The sequence below is a fragment of the Dendrobates tinctorius genome, unplaced genomic scaffold (assembly GCF_039654945.1).
Source record: "Dendrobates tinctorius isolate UK_male_01 unplaced genomic scaffold, ASM3965494v1 ptg000082l, whole genome shotgun sequence".
NCBI lineage: Eukaryota > Metazoa > Chordata > Amphibia > Anura > Dendrobatidae > Dendrobates > Dendrobates tinctorius.
In genome coordinates this window covers 18,779,155-18,799,933 of record NW_027361750.1, presented here as the reverse complement: position 1 = coordinate 18,799,933, position 20,779 = coordinate 18,779,155, and the positions used below count along the sequence as shown (strand labels likewise).

General features: G+C 38.6%; 1 protein-coding gene across 1 annotated transcript in view; it reads right to left on the bottom strand.

Moving 5' to 3' along the window:
* Positions 1–20,779, bottom strand: part of CA8 (carbonic anhydrase 8) — a 166,398-nt gene that overhangs the window by 24,791 nt on the left and 120,828 nt on the right. Inside the window, exons 3-5 of the mRNA XM_073583951.1 lie at positions 12,368–12,492; positions 2,340–2,435; positions 299–361 (exon numbers count right to left, since the gene is read on the bottom strand). Of these exons, the coding sequence (XP_073440052.1) occupies positions 299–361; positions 2,340–2,435; positions 12,368–12,492 (284 nt within the window). The remainder of the gene's footprint in view (positions 1–298; positions 362–2,339; positions 2,436–12,367; positions 12,493–20,779) is intronic.

Sequence of the window (20,779 nt, the reverse complement as noted above, 5' to 3'; positions counted from 1 at the left end):
ATTCGCTCATCTCTAACATTGATCAGTCACTGCCATCTTTACATATTATCCATGGATACTAAAATATGAGGGATTTTTTTTTTGCTGTCTCTGAATAGAGGATGGATGAAAGAACCATGTGTGATATATAGTCACTCTGTCGAAAAGGTTGAAATAAATGTTCTCAAGACAAGGTCAACTATGTTTGCAAAGGAAAACATAGTATAATTTTGGCAGACATGATAAATATATGTTAAATAGTATCTCTTCTGTATTGTTTGCATGAGGCATGTGTTAAAGTTGTCAAACAAAGACTTACTTTGTACTGGATATCCTCAAGAATGTCTGTTATGGCTTTTAGACCTATGTGCTCTTTTCCTATCTAAAACACAAAGACACAAAAGAGAACTAATGAATAAAACAGCTGTTCTACAACATATAGCAGAACCATATCTATTTTGACCTCTCTCCATTTCTTTTTTTATATTTAAGTATGAAAAATACAGGTAACATCATATACTAGTATCACTATATTCTCTGTTAGAGGACTAAGCTACACTGTTATTTTCATAATGACAACACTGCCTAACATTTCTACATAATTTTCAGGTTTTTTTCCAATTACTTAATTTTTCATGGTTTAATGTAAAATTTTTGCTGTGTTCTAAACCAATCATAAGTCTCCCTGATACTTCTCTCCACATTACCCTGAAGCTGCTTTAATGAAATATTGCAGCCGGAACCTAAAACTGTATCTTCCGCTTCCGACTTTCCTGTCTTTGCTTTTTTACAGCCAATGTAACCGTTGATAAGTCTATTAACATTTACAGAGAAACTGTAGTTTTTTGGAAGAAATGAAGGCACTCCTTTTATTTGAAAAATATTACAATGTTTATTGTCTTTACATATACTATTCATTTATGCAAAATACTGTATATAAATATACCTATTTATGTAGGGTGTAAGACAAGAGACAGACAATGAAATCTAGTGTGGCTAGCAGGCCAACTGTTATTCGTTACACTACATGCCACTTGGGAGAAAATATAACAGGGCATACTTATCAATTCTACGCAATTCTTAGACAGTACAAATTTAGACTAGATAGTGAAGTTTTAAAATTTGCCAAATTTATCACAGTGGTTCATGCCACTTATAAAATATGTGCCAGTTTTTAAAATCTTACTTGTGCTATAATTCTGAGCCTTTATTTTGGAAGAAAGCCCATAGCCTTTTACACTAAGCCAAAGCAATTTGCTTCTTATGTACAGCCCTTATTGCTAAACACAGCAGTTCTAATAATGATATTGCATACAAGCTGAAGAGCCCGGCGCTGCCTGGGCATAGTAACTAACTGTGGTTAGTTATAGCAAATTATAATTATCCTCCATCCCATAGTCCCATGCCCATATGCCCATCATACATATCCAGGATCCCATAGGCCCATGCCCATATACCCATCATACATATCCTCCATCCCATAGTCCCATGCCATATACCCATCATACATATTCTCCATCCCATAGTCGAGTGCCCATATACCCATCACACATCCTTCATCTCATAGTCCCATGCCCAAATAAGCATCATACATATCCTCCATCCCATAGTCCTGTGCCTATATACCCATCATACATATCCGCCATCCCATAGTCCCGTGCCCATATACCCGTCATACATATCCTCCATCCCATAGGCCCGTGCCCATATATACCCATCATACATATCCTCCATCCCATAGTCCAGTGCCCATATACCCATCACACATCCTCCATCCCATAGTCCAATGCCCATATACATATCCGCCATTATATTGCATATTGTTGTCTCTGTTATATTCTAGTAAATTGTTCCAAATGAGAAGTATCCAAGAAAATGGCTCCAAAATAAAGACTTTTCAATGACTTGGATAAGCATGCAGTTTGCAACTTAAAGGGGTATTCCCATCTCCAAGTTCTTATACCAATATACATATAGTAGGTGTAATAACAATATTAGCAAATACCTTCAATTAGAATTGTATTATAGTACTTCTGATTAGCTGTGTCGCATATCCAATGTGCAGGCCATTGCAGTAGCTTTGGTGTTCATGGTTAGGAACATTAACAGCTACCTAACTGCCAATATATGATCAAGATTACAGCCTCATCTGTGTTTATGAGGCTGTAAGTTTGGGTTAGGAGACCTAGGGTCAGTCCAGGCATTTGTGATCCACATATGGACCGTGAAATACACTTTTGTAAACCCAGGATATGACCTCAGAAACACGCATTATATTAGAATATGTAAAAGTGCAAGAAAGCCAACATTAGAATAGTTAAAAAAGATAAAACAATGGTTAAAAAGAAAAAAACAATTACCTGTACAAATAAGGAAATTATAGTGATCCCGTGTACTTGACCTAAAGCTTCCTCTATGTTCCTGTATAAAGTAGAATTCCAATGGATGAGGTGGAGCTGACAATAAATAAAAAATGTTAGTGCACCTCATTACAATTATGTCAGAACAATTTTTTATACACAAAACTGCCTTGCTACTTGTGTGTGCTTAATAGGGTTAGAAAAAGTCCTGCTTGTTTCAAGGTACAGTTCCATTGTTGTCCTTCATTTTTAGGCCATCCAATTTAAAACTCCACCAAATATTAGAAAATTGAATTTAAGTAATGCACATACAGAGTCTGCCACGTATTGTTCATTGTCAAAGTTAAAGAAAGAGAATTCTGTTATTATAAACATAAGTCCTCCTCCAAATATATTTTGTAACATTTCTAGGTGAAAAAAATGTGCAAAAGTGTAGCAAAATGGGTCCAACTGTTACAAACTATGTAAATGCATTAACCACACCAGACTCAAAAACGTATATATTTGAAATTGTTTTCATTCCAATTTCATAATTAAATATTCACATATGGCAGAATGTGTCTCATTCTATAAAGAAAAATAATCCTGAAAAGGCATCACAATACAGGGATTTACCCTACTTATTTATATTACAGTATATTCCGTAGAATGAACAATATTGTAATGTCCTACACTACTGCCTATATTGACAATCTTGTCAAAAATCAAACACATCTCTAAGTTTGGATTAGCTTCAGAATGAGAAAGTGGTTAGACAAGACAGTCAAAAGACTACAGTTCTAAAATACAGCAAAATAATCACATTAGCTCTTGCTGATACATCAAATTTATGAATCTGTTAACCAAAATTTCTGCCCATTTTTTGGGATATCGCATTGCATATTAGACCATACCCTTACTACCTAATCCACACAGTGTCTTCCATCACACTCCTGCATGGACAGACGCACTTTTCTCAGCCCTGCCGAGGGCAGAGCAAAGTATTGCAGTGTGCATGTGCCGGCTTTACCTACAGCTTATTAGCGTTCTTTACTTTTCTTCGCGCATGTGCATTACAGTAAATTACGGTGTGTGACTCCAATATGCTGCCTGTTCTTCACTAGTTTGGGAGACCTGTGTGAAAATCTCTCTCAGCCGTGTCCTAATTAGGCTCATTAAGCAGGACTGCCTGGTTGGAATTTAATATTCTGCTTTCTTAGCACTCTATCAACCCAGACTTTTTCCCAATTTTCCACACAGCAAGTTAAGCGGAACTGAAATCATCACACACTGTGATAAAAGTCTGCCCCTTAGTAGCCAAACTGCTATAATGTATAAATAAATGTATGGTAATTCAAAACTGTACTAAAGGCAAAGGAAATTTTTTCACGTGAGGAGGAAAGGTGATTTAGGCATCAAAGGAAAATATTCTTTACAGTTAGAGTAGTTAAACTTTGTAATACCTTACCTCAAGAGAAAGTGATAGAAAATAATGTGACAGATATCAAATATGGACCAGATGCTGACCTAATAACACTGAGGATTACAATAAATTTAGAATTAAATTATTCTTAATTTATGAAGGTTAAATTGTCCAAATGTTGAATTGCCAACATCTGGCCAAGGGACCTTCTGTTTTGTCTTCTTCTAGTTCAAGCACTTACCTAAAAGTATAGTTTAATTTGATGGACATATCTCCGCTTATAAACATGTTACTATGACCAATTTTTTACAGGATCCATTACAAAAAATTGGTTTAGGTGAATTGATCACATTGAAAAAGGTGATAAAAAGTGAAGTCTGTTGTCTATCAAATTCATTCAGATGTGATACCATTATAACATGCATTATGCATGACCGATGCTTACTGGCATCATGCCAGTACAACTTGTGCAGCTGTCAGGGACCTGGATGCAAGTTATTCTAAAAAGGGTCGGCTCTATTTAATTTATGGCACTGAACAACCGATGCAATGAGGTCTTCCACCTGTATAGTTTTACTAAAATAATAATAATCTTTATTTATATAGCGACAACATATTCTGCAGCGCTTGAAAGATTCTAAAAGATTCAGGCTACATAAATTAACAGAACTCTTTTTACTTAAAGGGAACCTGACAGCTGATACATGTTGCCCGAACCGCGTGCAACTGTTTCTTTAATTTCAGTTAGATAAATTTTACTTTGAAAGGCAGCGTTTCAGAGAAGACACACATTTGATAGCCAGAAGGGAATCAGGCTGCTTGGGTGAGTAATCCAAAAGGTGGCTTCCCGCTACCCTGATACTCTTGAGTGACATGTCTCTTCCTATGTGTGAATAAGGAGAGACCAGTCAAGTGGAGCGGGGCAAGGAAGAGCTGCCGGGGTCTGGACTCTTGGTGTAATTATCTGAACAGCATGGTGGCAGGCCGGCTTTCAGATTAATGTTATTCTCCAAAATGCTGCAGTGTCTCAGGGTAAACCGTACCTTCGTGAAATGATAGAATTGATAACTGATTCATGTCATTTGTTATTTTTGGCAGTATGTATCAGCTGTCCAGTTCTCTTCAATGGGTACATGTCATGTCAAAAAATACTATTAATCTGCAGATATGGGGTTAACCCCTTCACAACATTTTTCTTAAGTTTACATCATGGTTGGGAAGGGGGTCCCACAAAATGATGTAAATTTACGTCATGGCGATCATTCGGGCACAGGAGCTGTGGTGGCACGATTGCCGCCGGGATTGCCCTTTTTTTCTTGGCTTGACAAAGGCCATATGTGCAGGTTAATTTTGTTTGGGGACATAACAGGTTCTCTTTAAGAGACAATATGGGACCCTTCTACTTTTGTTTGAATTAACACTTTACATTTTCAATGGAGTTTTTGGTGCAATTTTGGATTCAGTTTTTTGAGCCAAATCGAGGATTGAACAAAAAGTATAGAATACGACAATTGTATTCTTCGTTATGTTTAGCATCAGTAAAAATGTATAATAACTAAAAGAAACATGATGATGACAAACGAGTCTTAGCTTTTATCCCAACAGAAAATAATCCAAACATCAAAGATTGTTTACGTGATAAAAATATATCTGAGTGTCACAAGACGCGCTTCTAATATTAGTCCAACTTAAATTTGTGGATTTTAAAATAACCCAAACTTAGAGTTAAAATAAAAACCCACCCCACTGGAAAAGAACTAGCAAACCACAATATGAATATATCTGTTTTCCTGCAGCCAATTTTACTTCTGTTTTCTCAGTAATTTCTTTCATAGCCAGGAAGTCATCACATTACATGAATCACAAAAACAACCATTGAGTCACCATACATATTCTGGATTCTTTTACACATCCTACAACAACCCTTGACTTATCTTTTGCCAGTGAAAACACAGATATTCTCACTTATACCTAAATAATTTTGCCCAGTATTTTTTCCGTAGGCATTGTGTATAAACGTCACAAAGATGTCATTATGTGTCAAACAAAGGCATGATTGTATTTCATTCATATATTCAAGGCTGATTAATAAGAAATGCAGCTGTCACTTATGGGAGTGGCCTATCATTTATGTGTACTGCAATAATGTAGGCACTGTCATTTACAGGGATCGGGTAGTCTGGCTGATTCCTAAGTGATCATTAATGTGAAATATGGCTGACACTGTTGTGGGGTACTGTGGTGGTCTCTGTTATAGAAGATCTAAATAAGGGTAGAATAAATAGAAAAAGCCCAGATCTGAGTCAATTACAACACTAATTTAGGGATGCACCAGCGATCCCGACAACGATATGACCAGGTCATAAGCGATCCATCGGCGGTCGCTCTTACCTGTCACACCGCAGCGATGATGATTTTCGCCTGCATCCATGCATCGCTAGTTGGCACCAGCGTGATGCCAACGAGGAAAAAATAGCCCAGGACATTCGGTATCAGCGATATTCAGTGGGGGAGCCGGTCGCAGGTACGTGTCACACAAAGCGAGATCGCAAGCGATATTTCTGTTGCGTCACAAAATCGGTGACGCTTTAGCAATATCGCTAGCGATCTCGCTATGTGTGAAAGGCCCTTAAGATTGCATGCAAAGTCTATACGAAAAGTCAGCATTACAAACACAAAAAAGTGGCTGGCTAAATATTAAGGGTTAGAACAGCTGAACCTATTGTGAACAGCCCCTTTAAGTTTTTGACTTAGAAATAACATCATATACAAACATTCACTGAAATTTGATGAGGTAAGGAAAGAGACAATGATTCACGCAATGTGTCACTTAGTTTACTGGGTGCAGCAGTTATGATAGAATCATAATTTCTTCTGTTGCAAATTTAGAACAGCTCAGATGTTGATCTATACATAATCCCGCCCACATGACAGCTTTCTGTGTACATTGTATATTGACAGAAAGCTTCTAATCAGTGGTGGGGTCGAAGATGGACTTGGAGGCATGAGCTAGCTTGTCCTGTAATGATAATCTCCTGCTGATAAAACACTGATTGTATTGAAACAGTAAAGCACAGCTCAGCTAATGATACATCGTTATAATCAGGCTCCTTTCCCTTACATTCTGGTGCTCTCAGATTACATAGCAAAAACCTGCTGACAGATTTAATTGAATTTAGACCTGGGATAACATAAAAAAAGAACAGATACAGTTTATCTTTAACCCCTTTCTGACGTTGGGCGTAATTCATTGCCTTTGATGTGGGCTCCAGCGCTGACAGCGGCATTTAATTCATGCTTCCAGGAAGCGCACCGGAAATCCTACCCATCGGTGATCCGTCCGGTGGTCGGTACTCATGGCAAGCGAGCATTTCTGCTACATACAGGCAATCTGATCATTGCCTGTATGTAGCAGAGACGATCGGACAACTGTAGCTTCCATTCTCACATGGAGATTATTGAAGCATGCAAAAAGTAAAAAAAAAAATTTTTTTTTTAAAAATCAAAAGTATAAAAGTTCAAATCACCCCCCTTTTGGCCCATTCAAAAAAAAACAATAAAAAAAGAGACATACACATATTTAGTATCGTCGAGTTCAGAATTGCCCGATCTATCAAAATAAAAAACAAATTAACCCGATCGGTAAACAGCATAACAAGAAAAAAAGTTCGAAAAGCCATAATTAAGGTTCTTTTTGTTCACCGCTACATTGCAATAAAATGCAATAATGGGCGATCAAAAGACACCAAAATGGTATCAATAAAAACGTCAGCTTGCTGTGCAAAAAATACCATATATACTAATGTATAAGCCGAGATTTTCAGCCCATTTTTTGGGGCTGAAAGTCCCCCTCTCAGCTTATATGCGAGTCATATACTGGGGGTTGGGTGGGGGAGGGGGAGCGGGGGTGTCAGAGACCATACTCACCCCCTCCTGACACGTCTCCGCAGCCCCTGCTTCTCCTTCAGTCATCTGTTTCCTGCATTCAGCGGTCACGTGGTACCGCTCATTAAACTCATGAATATGCATATATTTATGAGTTTAATGAGCGGCACCACGTGACCGCTGAATGCAGGAAGCAGACGACCAATGGAGAAGCAGGGGCGGCAGAGAAGACCGTGCGACATGAAGGTTTGAGTATGACGGAGGCAGAGCAATATTCATCTGTCACTGTTTCATCGCCGTGCACAGCTGTGTCTCTGGGTCCTCCTGCTGTGACATTCAGGTCAGAGGGCGTGATGACATAGTCAGTGCGTGCCCTCTGATGAATGAACATCACTGCAGAGACCCAGGAGGCACAGCGGTGGACGGCGATGGAACAGGGGCTTGTGCCTTAACCCTTGTGCAGCAGCATATGGGGGGTATTTATTGAGCATTTTATGGGGCAGCATTAACCCTTGTGCAGCAGCATATTATGGGGGTATTTATAAAGCATCTTATGGAGCACCATTAACCCTTGTGCAGCAGAATATGGGGGGTATTTATGGAGCATCTTACGGGACAGCATTAACCCTTGTGCAGCAGCATATGGGGGTATTTATGGAGCATCTTATGGGGCAGCATTAACCCTTGTGCAGCAGCATATGGGGGTACTTATTGAGCATCTTATGGGGCAGCATTAACCCTTGTGCAGCAGCATATGGGGGAATTTATGGAGCATCTTATGGGGCAGCATTAACCCTTGTGCAGCAGCATAAGGGGGGTATTTATGGAGCATTTTATGGGGCAGCATTAACCCTTGTGCAGCAGCATATGGGGGTATTTATTGAGCATCTTACAGGGCAGCATTAACCCTTGTGCAGCAGCATATGGGGGGAATTTATGGAGCATCTTATGGGGCAGCATTAACCCTTGTGCAGCAGCATATGGGGGGTATTTATGGAGCATCTTATGGGGAAACATTAACCCTTGTGCAGCAGCATATGGGGGGTATTTATGGAGCATCTTATGGGGCAGCGTTAACCCTTGCGCAGCAGCATATGGGAGGTATTTATGGAGCATCTTACTGGGCAGCATTAACCCTTCTGCAGCAGCATATGGGGGGTATTTATGGAGCATCTTATGGGGCAGCATTAACCCTTGTGCAGCAGCATATGGGGGTATTTATGGAGCATCTCATTGGGCCAGCATTAACCCTTGTGCAGCAGCATATGGGGGGTTTTATCTATTGAGCATCTTTTTGGACCACCATTAACCCTAGGGTTATACGCGAGTCAATAAGTTTTCACAGTTTTTTGTGGCAAAATTAGGGGGGTCGACTTATTCACGGGTCGGCTTATACACAAGTATATACGGTAAGCCCTTTCCCAGTCCCAAATCAAGAAAAATGGAGATACTACAAGTCTTGGAAAATCGCGCCATTTTTTTTTCTTACCAAAGTTTGGATTGTTTTTTCACCACTTAAATAATAAAGAACCTAGACATATTTGGTGTCTATGAACTCAAAATGACCTGGAAAATCATAATGGCAGGTCAGTTTTAGCATTTAATAAACATGGTAAAAGAAAAAAAACAACTGTGGAATTGCACTTTTTTTACAATTTCATCGCACTTGGAATTTTCTTCCCATTTTTCAGTACACGATATGTTAAAACCAATGGTGTCGTTCAAAAGTACAACTTGTCCTGCAAAAAACAAGCCCTCACATGGCCATTTTGACTGAAAAATAAAAAAGTTATGGCTCTGAGTTTCAAACCGTGAGATGGCATAGTCAAGAAGTCTGAGGTCAGAAGCCAGGAGGGTATGTCATAAACAGAAGGAAGAGACAAAGGTGTAGTCAGGTAACGTTCTGATTTCAGAATATCCGGAATCAGGAGATACCAGATCAGAGCAGAAGGGGTAAACCAGACGAATGGTCAGAACGAGATTCAGGCTATGTGCACACGTTGCGGATTGTAAGCGTTTTTTCCGCAGCAAAAACGTATACAAAACACAACCCATTGAATTCAATGGCATTCCGCACATGCTGTGCTAATGCTGCGTATTTTTCCACAGCGGAATCGCATTGCGGAAAAATACGCAGCATGCTCCTTCATTGTGCAGAATCGAGGGGATTCCGCACACATAGATTGCACGCATTAATCCGCTCACTTTACGCATGTGGCAATGCCCACCATGCGCAAAGTAAGCGGATCATGTGCGGATGGTACCCAGGGTCAGAAGGAGAGGAGACTCTCCTTCAGGCCCTTGGTACCATATCCCTGTTAAAAAAAATAATTAAAATAAAAAATCATGATATTCTCACCTTCCGGCGGCCCCCGTAGCCTTCCTAGGCCTCAGCAAGGCTGCCGGCAAGTCCCGGCAAGTCCCGCTGCATCATCTGGGGTCATTGTCGCAAGGCATCCCTGGGAACAGGAGTTGCCAGGAGCATCACGAGGATTGGGAAGGCTGCGGGGGCCGCCAGAAGGTGAGAATATTATGATTTTTTATTTTTTTTTTATTATTTTTAATATTATATCTTTTTACTATTGATGCTGCATAGGCAGCATCAATAGTAAAAATTTGGTCCCACTTGTCAAACACTGTTTGACAAGTGTGACCAACCTGTCAATCAGTTTTCTAAGCGATGCTACAGATCGCTTGGAAAATGCTAGCATTCTACTAGCTTGTTACGCTTGCAAAACACTAGTATTTTAACATCAAAACACAGACTGCTAGACACAGATAGAACAAACCACACAGGAGTAGAATGTATGTCTAGCAGAGGTCTGGGAGAAACAGCTCAGTTAAATAGCCTGACAATCACCAGGGACAATGAGCCCCAGGAGATAGCCAGCGCCTCCCAGTCTCAGGTTGGATGGCTGAACTGTCTATCAACACACGGATAGTGCAGCACACTCCTGCACCAGACTGGATGACTGAGCTGTCAATATAAGCAATGATAGCTTCAGCATGCCCCTGTACCAGATTTGATGGCTGAGCTATTAGTAACTGCATCCCAGACATACTGAGGGGTAGAACCGTGATACGTTTAAGCAATTCTGATTTTTTTTAAGAACCAGGAGACGAGTAATAAAGTTGAGTAATATTAGTATCCAAAAAAAGACAATATTGTAAAAAGAGTCATTAAGTGATAATGCAAGTCAGACTCTCCAGGATAGGAAATACAAGAAGAGGTTGGAGGTTTTGCATGTTTGATTTCATTAGTAAAGTATTTCATGTTGATGACACTTACTGACAGAACTGTCAGCTTTTTGAAAATCTTGGACATGCGCAAGCAAACAGCTTCCCTAGGCCTGTGCAGAACACCGATGAAGCTGTGGATCATACACCCTCAGGAAATCAGAATGTTACACAAGATTTTCAAAGCACTGAAGGTCGTTCTTGCAAATCATATCCAAAGACCACTCCTGGGGAGGGAGGCATGCTTACAAAATGAGGAGCAGCAATAGTACGAGAAATCAATACCCCACCAGACTAGTTCAATTACAGATCAATTGCCAAGGAATAAGAAGATTGTTAGAATGCAGAAATAGGGTGCAGTAAAGACATAGCTGATCATGGAGTTAGGGCAACTGGCAGATACCCTTCAGCGTAACGGGACTACAGTTAAAAAAGGCCTCAAATAGTATAATCTCAATCTCTTAGGATCATAATTATCACATGGAACATACCTTTGTGCTTCTTTTCAAACATCCTGAGATATTTAAGACTTTGTAAACTTTATGTTCAGCTACAAAAATAATCATTTGGAAGCCTATGTTGTTCTGTAAATAACATGCTGCAGAATCATTTGAATCATTATCTATTACATGTTTTATAGTATAACACAACACTGAAAGCTATTGTTAAGACTTCAAAATATTGATGGACAGGAAATTTAATTTTAGTAACCAGTGCTACACAACTGCTGCCAAGGCAAATAAATCATGGAAAATATAAGAGAGAAACAGAGAAGTGAAATTGATCAAAACAGAATTTTGTCTCTGGTTCAGGTATAGATGAAGCAGTGCAAGGCAATTAATGTGTTTTGACATTGATGACCTAACCTGAGCATTGGTCAACAAAAGGTCAGAGGACATATGACTCCCGAGACCCTGACCGATCAGTTGTTTGCAGTGCAGCTTCTATTTAAGTGAATAGAAGATCAACTGCATTTCCTGAGAAAGGATACTAAATAATGAATGGAGCTGAATTGTCCTCATTGTGTACAATATGTACATCTGGCCAAACAGCTGATCGGTGAGACTTCCGGGTGTTGGACTCCCACCAATCTAATATTAATGACCTATCTTATGGATGAGCCAATAATATCATAATCCTGGAAAACCCCTTTAAGAGACTAGGTGTACTTCAGTACCATAAAGATTATCAATGTACAGAATAAAGGTCTGTCTAATGTTGTTTGTATACCTAGACCATCCACTACAGGTAGGCGAAAGTAGGTTTCTGTACCAAGACTATGTAACTTTTTGTCACAGAAAATGCAAGATGGTTCACAATGAAGTTCTTTAAAATATAATTATTCAGATATGTCGTGGATGCAATGTTGATATAATGCATCAGCAATGCTGGATAATATACTAAACTTCATTTGTCTTTTTTCATCCTTATTTACTATTTTTCTATAGTAACAAAAACTGTCACATCAATTAATTATAGTAAAAATGTTCTTGAATAGTCTTACCTCCATTGGGAAAGCTTTAAAGTTGACAGTATGCTCTGAACCTCGCTGGTTTTCTCTCCCCCAGTGAAATTTGACTTTGTGTAACTCATATTCATGACTACGAGGCAGTGGACCTCCTGTTAAAACTAAAAAGTAAAATCTACTCAATAGTTATATCTAGTATTCAAGCTATGAAATGGCAATTGGTGTGGAATAAATAATAGGAGTAAACTGTTGGCATATTTTGTATAAAGCTAAACAATTATAATGATGGTCATGGATCATTCAGTTTGTATGTCATTCTTGCTGAAGCCAAAATGAATCTGCATATGTCAGTTTTCTCACAGGGCACAAAGGAAAACATACCATGTCTTTGACTGGTGAAGAAAATCAGATCCAGGAGCTATTGTCTTATATCATGATTCTTTTAGATTTTTTCACAGTAAAGAAAGGTTCACAATAGATCCACTCTCTTCCTAAGTTAAAGGTTTTGTACCAAGTATGGATGCTTTTCCCTATTTAAATAATGGTTAATAACTTCTTAATCGCTGGAGGTCTGACTGCTTTGCACCCCACCGATACCAACAGAGCTCTGCAGAATCCCATCTGAATGGAGTAGAAGTCAAGATTGTACATCCCCACTCTATTCATATTGGTACTCTGCAGAGCCATGTTCATGAGATGACTTGGGACCTGAGCGGTGGGATTCAAAGCAATCAGTAATTTATTCCCCGTCCTGAGGATAAGGAATAACTTCCATACCTTGCACAAGCACTTTAATGGAACTTTTTTGTTAGTTAGATGTTTTAATTTAAAATTTTCTGGTGCATCAATACATTATTAAAAAACAGCTGCAAATAATAGAATGAAACAAAAAAGACCTAATTGTCTAGTCACACATTACATTAATTGTACAGCCACAGAGCATTCAAAAACTAAATACTGTTTCTAACTTTTGTTATTATGGTATCAAATATCTAAAATATGGGTGGGCATAAATTGCATTGCAAAACTTCAACAATATGTATTTGGTTTGCTTCTACTGCATATTGGCATACAGGCCCGTATTTGCCCATAGGCACCGAAGATCCGGAGCCTAGGGTGGTATACTGTGGGTGGCGGCACAAAAATAGGGAGGAACATTTATTTCTACCTCTCTTCCGTTAGACATTGTAATAAATCTGCTGTCTTTTCGGAGGAGGGGGGAGCAGGCACCTACATTTGTATTCGCTTCTTTAAGACGCACATGAAGCTCATTGACCCCGGAAGTAATAACACCAACACTTCTGCTGTCAGATGAGCTTCAATCAGCTCCCTGGTCTGACATGCTGGTGCGGCCAAACACTGCTTATGTATGGTACATAATGTGCCTGCAGCTCGATGAAGTCATCTCACCACGTTGCAGGTGTCACAGTCAAATGCTGCAAAGGAGGACAGACACTAGAGCCTGGATGAAGACAGACACTACACTGAAGCTTGGTGGAAGACAGTAAGCAGAGTCAGGAGCAGGTAAGCACTCATAAAGCCAAAGATTCAAGGTGTGCTAATACTTTAGACTGGGGGTTAGGAGATCTATTATAGTAGACTGGGGTTTGAGGCTATTGCTGTAGACTGGGAGTTGAGGGGCTATTACTATTCACTGGTTTTAGAAAGCTATTATAGTAGACCAGAGGTTAGTGGGGCTAATACTGTAGACCTGGGGGATGGGGGTGCTATTACTATACACTTGGTGTTAGGAGGGTTATTACTGTAGACTTGTAGTTGGGGGCTCTTACTATAGGCTGTTTTTATTGGGGCTATTATAATAGACTGGGTGTTAGGGGAGCTATTACTGTAGACTGTTTTTAAGGGGGCTAGTATAATAAACTGGGGATTAGGGAGGCTATTACTGTAGATTGGGGTGTTATTACTATAGACTGGTTTTTAACCCTTTTACAGCTTATGACGTATAGGTACGTCATAGGTCACCTCCCCCTTTTTAATGCGGGCTCTGGAGCTGATTCTGCATATTTTCAGGAACATGACAGCTTATATGATCAGCTGTCATGTGCCCCTAACAGCTGTGGGTGGAATCATGATCCATCCATGGCTGTTAAAATGTTAAATGCCGCTGTCAATGTCTGGGGTGCCATTCTTAAGCACAAACAGTCTGTCTCTTTGAGTAACATGTTTGTGTTTGGGGTGGCCTGTGGACAGGTCTTTCCTTGGTGTTCCTGGCTTAGAGCAGGAAGATAAAACTCTGCCTACAGTCCCGCCCTGGAGCACGGGCATGTCATTAACTGAAAACTTCTAACACTGATTACACAAGAACCACAAGATGGATTTCTTCATCCCAGGTATCATTTTAATCAATATAACAATGGCAACATGACAATCTATGTAGTTTACTTAACAAAATTCTGCTGATAGGTTCACGTTAAGCAGTTGTGGAGCATTGATATTTTCTACAGATTCCTAGTCATCTTCAGGGCCGTACCGTTATTACAGTACAGCCCTGCAACTTGTTTATGAATATTCGGTAGTCCAAGAGCTTTTCAACTGTGTAATGTTCTTTCCCATCCACTCCAATAGGATTAGTAGGAGTTAGATGACGCACTGGAAAGTATTTGGAAGAAATGGCTTTAGTAACGAGATGTGGAACACTGGATCTACATTTATTGTTCTGGGAAGTTGAAAACGAAAAGCTAATGAGCTAACTTGTCCAAAGATTTTGAATGGACCAATACATTTTTGGCTCAGTTTTGGTGAGTGTATATGGCGTTTCAAATTCTTGGTGGAAAGCCATACTTCATCACCCACTTGGAAGCTTGGAGAAGGTCTGCAAGATTTATCAGCTGCTTCATTATTTCTCCAAGGCAATTCTTAAAGTGACTTTTAGCATTTTCAGATTCTGATGCAGGGATTATATTCTGTCAGTGACAGCAGGAATAGGCCTTTATCTTGGAAAATTAGGAAGAATACTTGGATGGTAACCCGAAGTTGATAATAATGGTATTGAAGCATTTTGAGAATTGTTGTATGAAAATTCTGCTATAGGAAGCAAATCAACCCAGTCATCCTGAAGATGAGAAATGTAGCATCTGAAATATTGCACTAAGGTTTGGATTGTGAGTTAGGTCTGACCATTAGATTGGGGATGGAATGCAGAAGATAAGCTGACATCAGTGTCCAATGCTGCACAAATATTCAACCAGAATCTCGATGTAAATTATGTTCAATGATCAGAGTTGACTTTGTCTGGAACCCCATGCAAACTAAACACATTTTGAAATACGAGATCAGCAGTCTCTTTAGCAGAAGGCAAATCAGTGCAGTGGACAAAACATGCTGCTTTGGTGAGTCAGTCCACCCCTACTAGGATGGAACACTTCACCTTTGAAACTGGTAGTTCAATAATAAAATCCATAAATATAAGGCTCCAAGGATGAGATGGAATATTCAGAGTCTGCAATAATCTCATTGGTGATATGCGGAGAGTTTTATATATGGCACAGGTGCTATAGGAAGATACATATTTTTTAGCATCTTTTTAGCAATTCCTTTGTGTCCTGCTCACTTGAAATCATGAATTGATTTTAAAACTTCTAGTCTCACAGTTTCTGAAACCAGAGATATAATTATTACACGTCTGTCTCATATGCTTCCCATATATCTTTCAGCAAGTCTTTGTTATAGATTACCACCAGGAAGTTGGACTCAAGCAGAATAGTTGTTGGTGGTGCAGCTGTAGAAGACTCTTTAGAGCACATTCTAGAAAAAGCCTCAGCCTTACCATTACAGGAGCCAGGTCTGTAAGAAATAGCAAAGTTGAATCGGTTAAGAAAAAGACTCCATCAAGCTAAGCTGGTTGACATTTGGCAGACATGAGCACTTCCGGCCGCCGCTGGCCTCAGGATCAGTTGATCGGTGGTTCCTGATTAGCAGGGGGTCACACCTGCACCGATATGGAATTGGCCATCAATGTTAGAGTATGAAAAAGCCCCTTTAAATGCCCTGCCCTAGTGACAGAGTGACAGGTCACCTATTGAGGTGGATTCTTTACAGGAAATAGCACACACTGAGTATACACATTGAATAGGGGTGCTTTGCATATAGATCTGCAGTATATGAAACTGCATGTCTGAAATTACGTCAAGTTTCAGATTACGCAGCAGTTAGGGCGGAATTTAGCTTGGGAAGGCCTATAGAGAACAGTTTTCTCTGGAGAGCAAACTCAGCTCTTTTTCACATCCCTGAATGCAGAGAGTTAATTGAGCAGACGATTAATAATTACTTTGCTGAGAATTGTTCAGAAGAGATCAATCCGTTTACTTTGTGGAATGCCCATAAGGCAGTGGTTAGGGGGTCCATTATCCAACTATCATCTAGGATTAAAAGGAAATGGAGAGAAAAAATCGTGGAGTTGCAAAATCTAATAAAGTCAAAAGAAGAACTGCAAACCAGTTTATTAAAACCCTCACATGAGATTCAAATAGAATTAATAAAGCAACGTTCTGATTTAAAATCAGTAATTATCTCTGATTATGATGCGTTAATTAGAGCATCTAAGTTTAAAAATTACACTTCAACTAATAAACCTACTCGGTTTATGATGTCTAAGATGAAGCAGGATCGCATCAATAGAAGGGTTTCTAGAATTAAACTAACATCAGCAGAAGTTAAATCCCATCCTTTGGATATCTCTAATGCATTTGCAGAATTTTTTTCAGAACTTTATTATTTAAACCATAACTTTTCGACTCACATCCCTAATGAGGAAGATTTAAAATCTTTTTTTTTACAAAACTGAAAGTTCCCAAAATAAGCTCCTCAGACTTGGACTATATAAATAAACCTTTTTCGGATTTGGAAATTTGCAACACCATTAGAAACCTAAAATCTCATAAAGCACCTGAACTCGATGGGTTTTCGAATGACTATTTTAAATCCTTTGCGAATATTCTTTCCCCATATTTAAAAAAAAGTCTTCGATCTAGCCTCGACTCAAGGACAATTCCCTAGAGAAATGTTGGAGGCGTCTATCATTTTAATTCCAAAAGGTAAAGGGGACCCAGAACTAGTAAAAAACTATAGGCCTATCTCTCTCATTAATGGAGATATAAAGATATACTCAAAGGTTCTTGCGGATCGTCTCAAGAGATTGCTTCCCTATCTGGTCAATAATGACCAAATTGGATTTATAACCGGCGACAAGCACCAGACGGTACTCGTAGAATTTTAAACATTTTAAACATGATTAGAACTTCCAACATACCATCGGTTTTTGTAACCATTGATGCGGAAAAGCCATTTGATAGATTGAACTGGGCCTATCTTAGAGCGACTTTATTTGAGTTTGGATTTAATGATAGCTTTATTTCGTCTGTCTTTGCTCTGTATTCTAACCAAGGGTATTTATTAACAACCAATTATCCAATACATTTTCAATAACCAACGGCACGAGACAGGGGTGCCTTTTGTCACCCCTGCTATTTGTTTTAGCTATTGAGCCTTTAGCTGAAAAAATCCGGAAAAACAATCTTATTAGTGGTTTTAAAACCCAACATCGGCAATACAAAATAGGTTTGTTTGCAGATGACTTATTTTTTTCTTTAACAGACCCTATCAGATCGATAGAAGCATTACAGTGGCATGCAAGAGTTTAGGCACCCCTGGTCAAAATTACTGTTATTGTGAACAGTTAAGCAAGTTGAAGATAAAATGATCTCTAAAAGGCCTAAAGTTAAAGATGACACATTTGTTTTGTATTTTAGGCTAAAAAGTAATACACATTGTAATTTTTTCACATTTTAAAAATTAGAAAAAGAAAAATGGTCCGATGCTAAAGTTTGGGCACCTTTGGAGATTTGTGTGCTCAGATAACTTTGACTAAGGTTTCAGACCTTAATTAGCCTGTAAGGGATATGGCTTGTTCACCCTCAATGTTAGGTAATGCCAGCTCATGCAGATTCCACAGGTTTAGAAACACATAGCCTCCTCTAACCTTGTGCGGAAAAACAGCCACCATGGGTTCTTTTAAGCAGCTGCCTAGCACTCTGAAAATGAAAATGGTGGAGGCCCACAAAGCAGGAGAAGGCTATAAGAAAATAGCAAAGCGTTTTCAAGTTGTCCTTTCCTCAGTTCAATATGTAATTCAGAAATAGCAGTTTACCGGAACAGTGGAGGTCAAGATATGGTCTGGAAGGCCAAGCGAAATTTCAGAGAGAGCTGCTTGTAGGATTGCCAGAAAGGCATATCAGAACCCCCACTTGACTGCAAAAGACCTTCAGAAAGATTTAGCAGATTCTGGAGTTGTGGTAATTGTTCTACTGTTCAGAGACACCTTATCAAATATGGCCTTCATGGAAGAGTCATCAGAAGAAAACCTCTCCTGCACCCTCACCATAAAATTTAGCATCAGAGGTATGCAAAAGAACATCTAAACAAGCCCAATGCATTTTAGAAACAAGTCCTGTGAATTGTTGAAGTTAAAATAAAACTCTTTGGTCGCAATTATCAAAGGTATGTGCAGAGAAAAAAATGCATAGAATTTCAGGAAAAGAACATCTCTCCAACCATTAAGCTTGGGGATGGATCAATCATGCTTTGGAGTTTTGTTGGAGACAATGGCACAGGGAACATTTCACAGGTAGAAGGAAAAATGGAGTCAATGAAATTTCCTCAAATTCTTGATGCAAACATAACACCATCTGTAGAAAAGCTGAATTTGAAAACAGGATGGCTTCTACAAATGGATTATGATCACACACATCAAAATCCACAATAGACTACCTCAAAAGGCGATAGCTAGAGGTTTTTCAATGGCCCTCACGGTCCCCCGATTCGATCATCATTGAAAATCTGTGGCTAGTCCTCAAAATAGCAGTGAATGCAAGACGACCAAGGAATCTCACAGAAATGGAAGAATTTTCCAAGGCAGAATAGATGAAAATCCATCAAACAAGAATTGAAAGACTTGGCTGGCTACTAAAAGCATTTACAAGCTGTGATATTTTAAAAGGGAGTGCTACTAGGTACTAACTATGCAGGGTGCCAAAACTTTTGCATTGGCCTATTTTCCTTATTGTAATTTTTAAAATGTAAAAAATGACAATATATAATTTTTTTGGCCTAAAATACAGAGAAAATGTGTCATCTTTAACTTTAGCCCTTTTAGAGATCATTACATCTTCAACTTGCTAAACTGGTCACAATAACAGTAATTTTGACCAGGGGTGCCCAAACTTTTAAATGCCACTGTATCTTTGGAATTGGATTTGTTTCTAAAGGTCTCATACTTTAAGGTTAACTCAGCTAAATCCAAAATTCTTCAATTCAATATGGACCAAGACTCACTTGAGAAACTTAAAAAATTGACGAACTATATCTGGGAAGAGACTGGTATTGAATAGTTGGGAATTATAATCACCAATAATTTCAAAAAAATAATTCCAACAAACATAGATGCTCTCATTAAAACAATCTCACGGGATTTTGTTAAATTTAGTTTCATTGGTCTCTCACTGATGGGCAAAATTTTGATGGTCAAATCAGTTATTCTACCAAAAATTGTATATATTGTTAGGACACTACCATTGGCTATCCATTCTTCATTAATAGTGAAAATCCAAAATTTAATTAAAATTGTTATTTGGGGATGAAAAAAGGCTAGAGTTGCTATAGACATTCTGCATAAGAATAGGAGGAATGGAGGTAGGGGTTGTGGCTTCCCTGGCAACATGCTTCACATTTTTTTGAAGCTGTCAAAAAGAGTATATGGAGAAAAACAACTTTGCACATCAATGCCTTAACAAGTCATAAGATTACTAACACTCCTCACATGGCTTTATTCTCTCTTGATCTAGAAGATATGGATTTGACATTTAAGTACGTCATAATTCATATATTTTTAGTTATTAAAAACCTTTTGGCTTCCTGGTGGAAAAGGAAGGACGTCCCTAATTTTGCTATTATTTTTGATGCCCTCCGACAACATAGTCAGCTGGAATATAGATTTGCTATTAACAATGATTTTTTGAGTAAATATAATAAAAAATGGGACAAGTGGAACGCTAAATACATGGGGCTTTGAACCAGAAATGTCTTTCTTATTTTTGTTTTGTTCTGGGTCTGGTAACTTATTAGTTAGTCTTAGTTTGATTTTGTATAGTTAGATAGACTATATTATTTTAATTTAATTGTGAGCTATGTTATTATTATATCATTGTAAGTGATTTCTATGTACTTCTTATATTTTGTATTTTAGACTTACACAATTTTGGCTACAATTAATCCATGTTAATGGGTTCTCTAATTTTTGTTAAAAAAAAAAATTTCCCCTTTCCTACCTCTCTATCCCTTCCCTTCCTTTCCTATTATTAATAATCAAAAGTTCAATAAAAATTATTTGAAAATGAAATTACGTCAAGTTAATAATTGTTCCATCTGTAAATA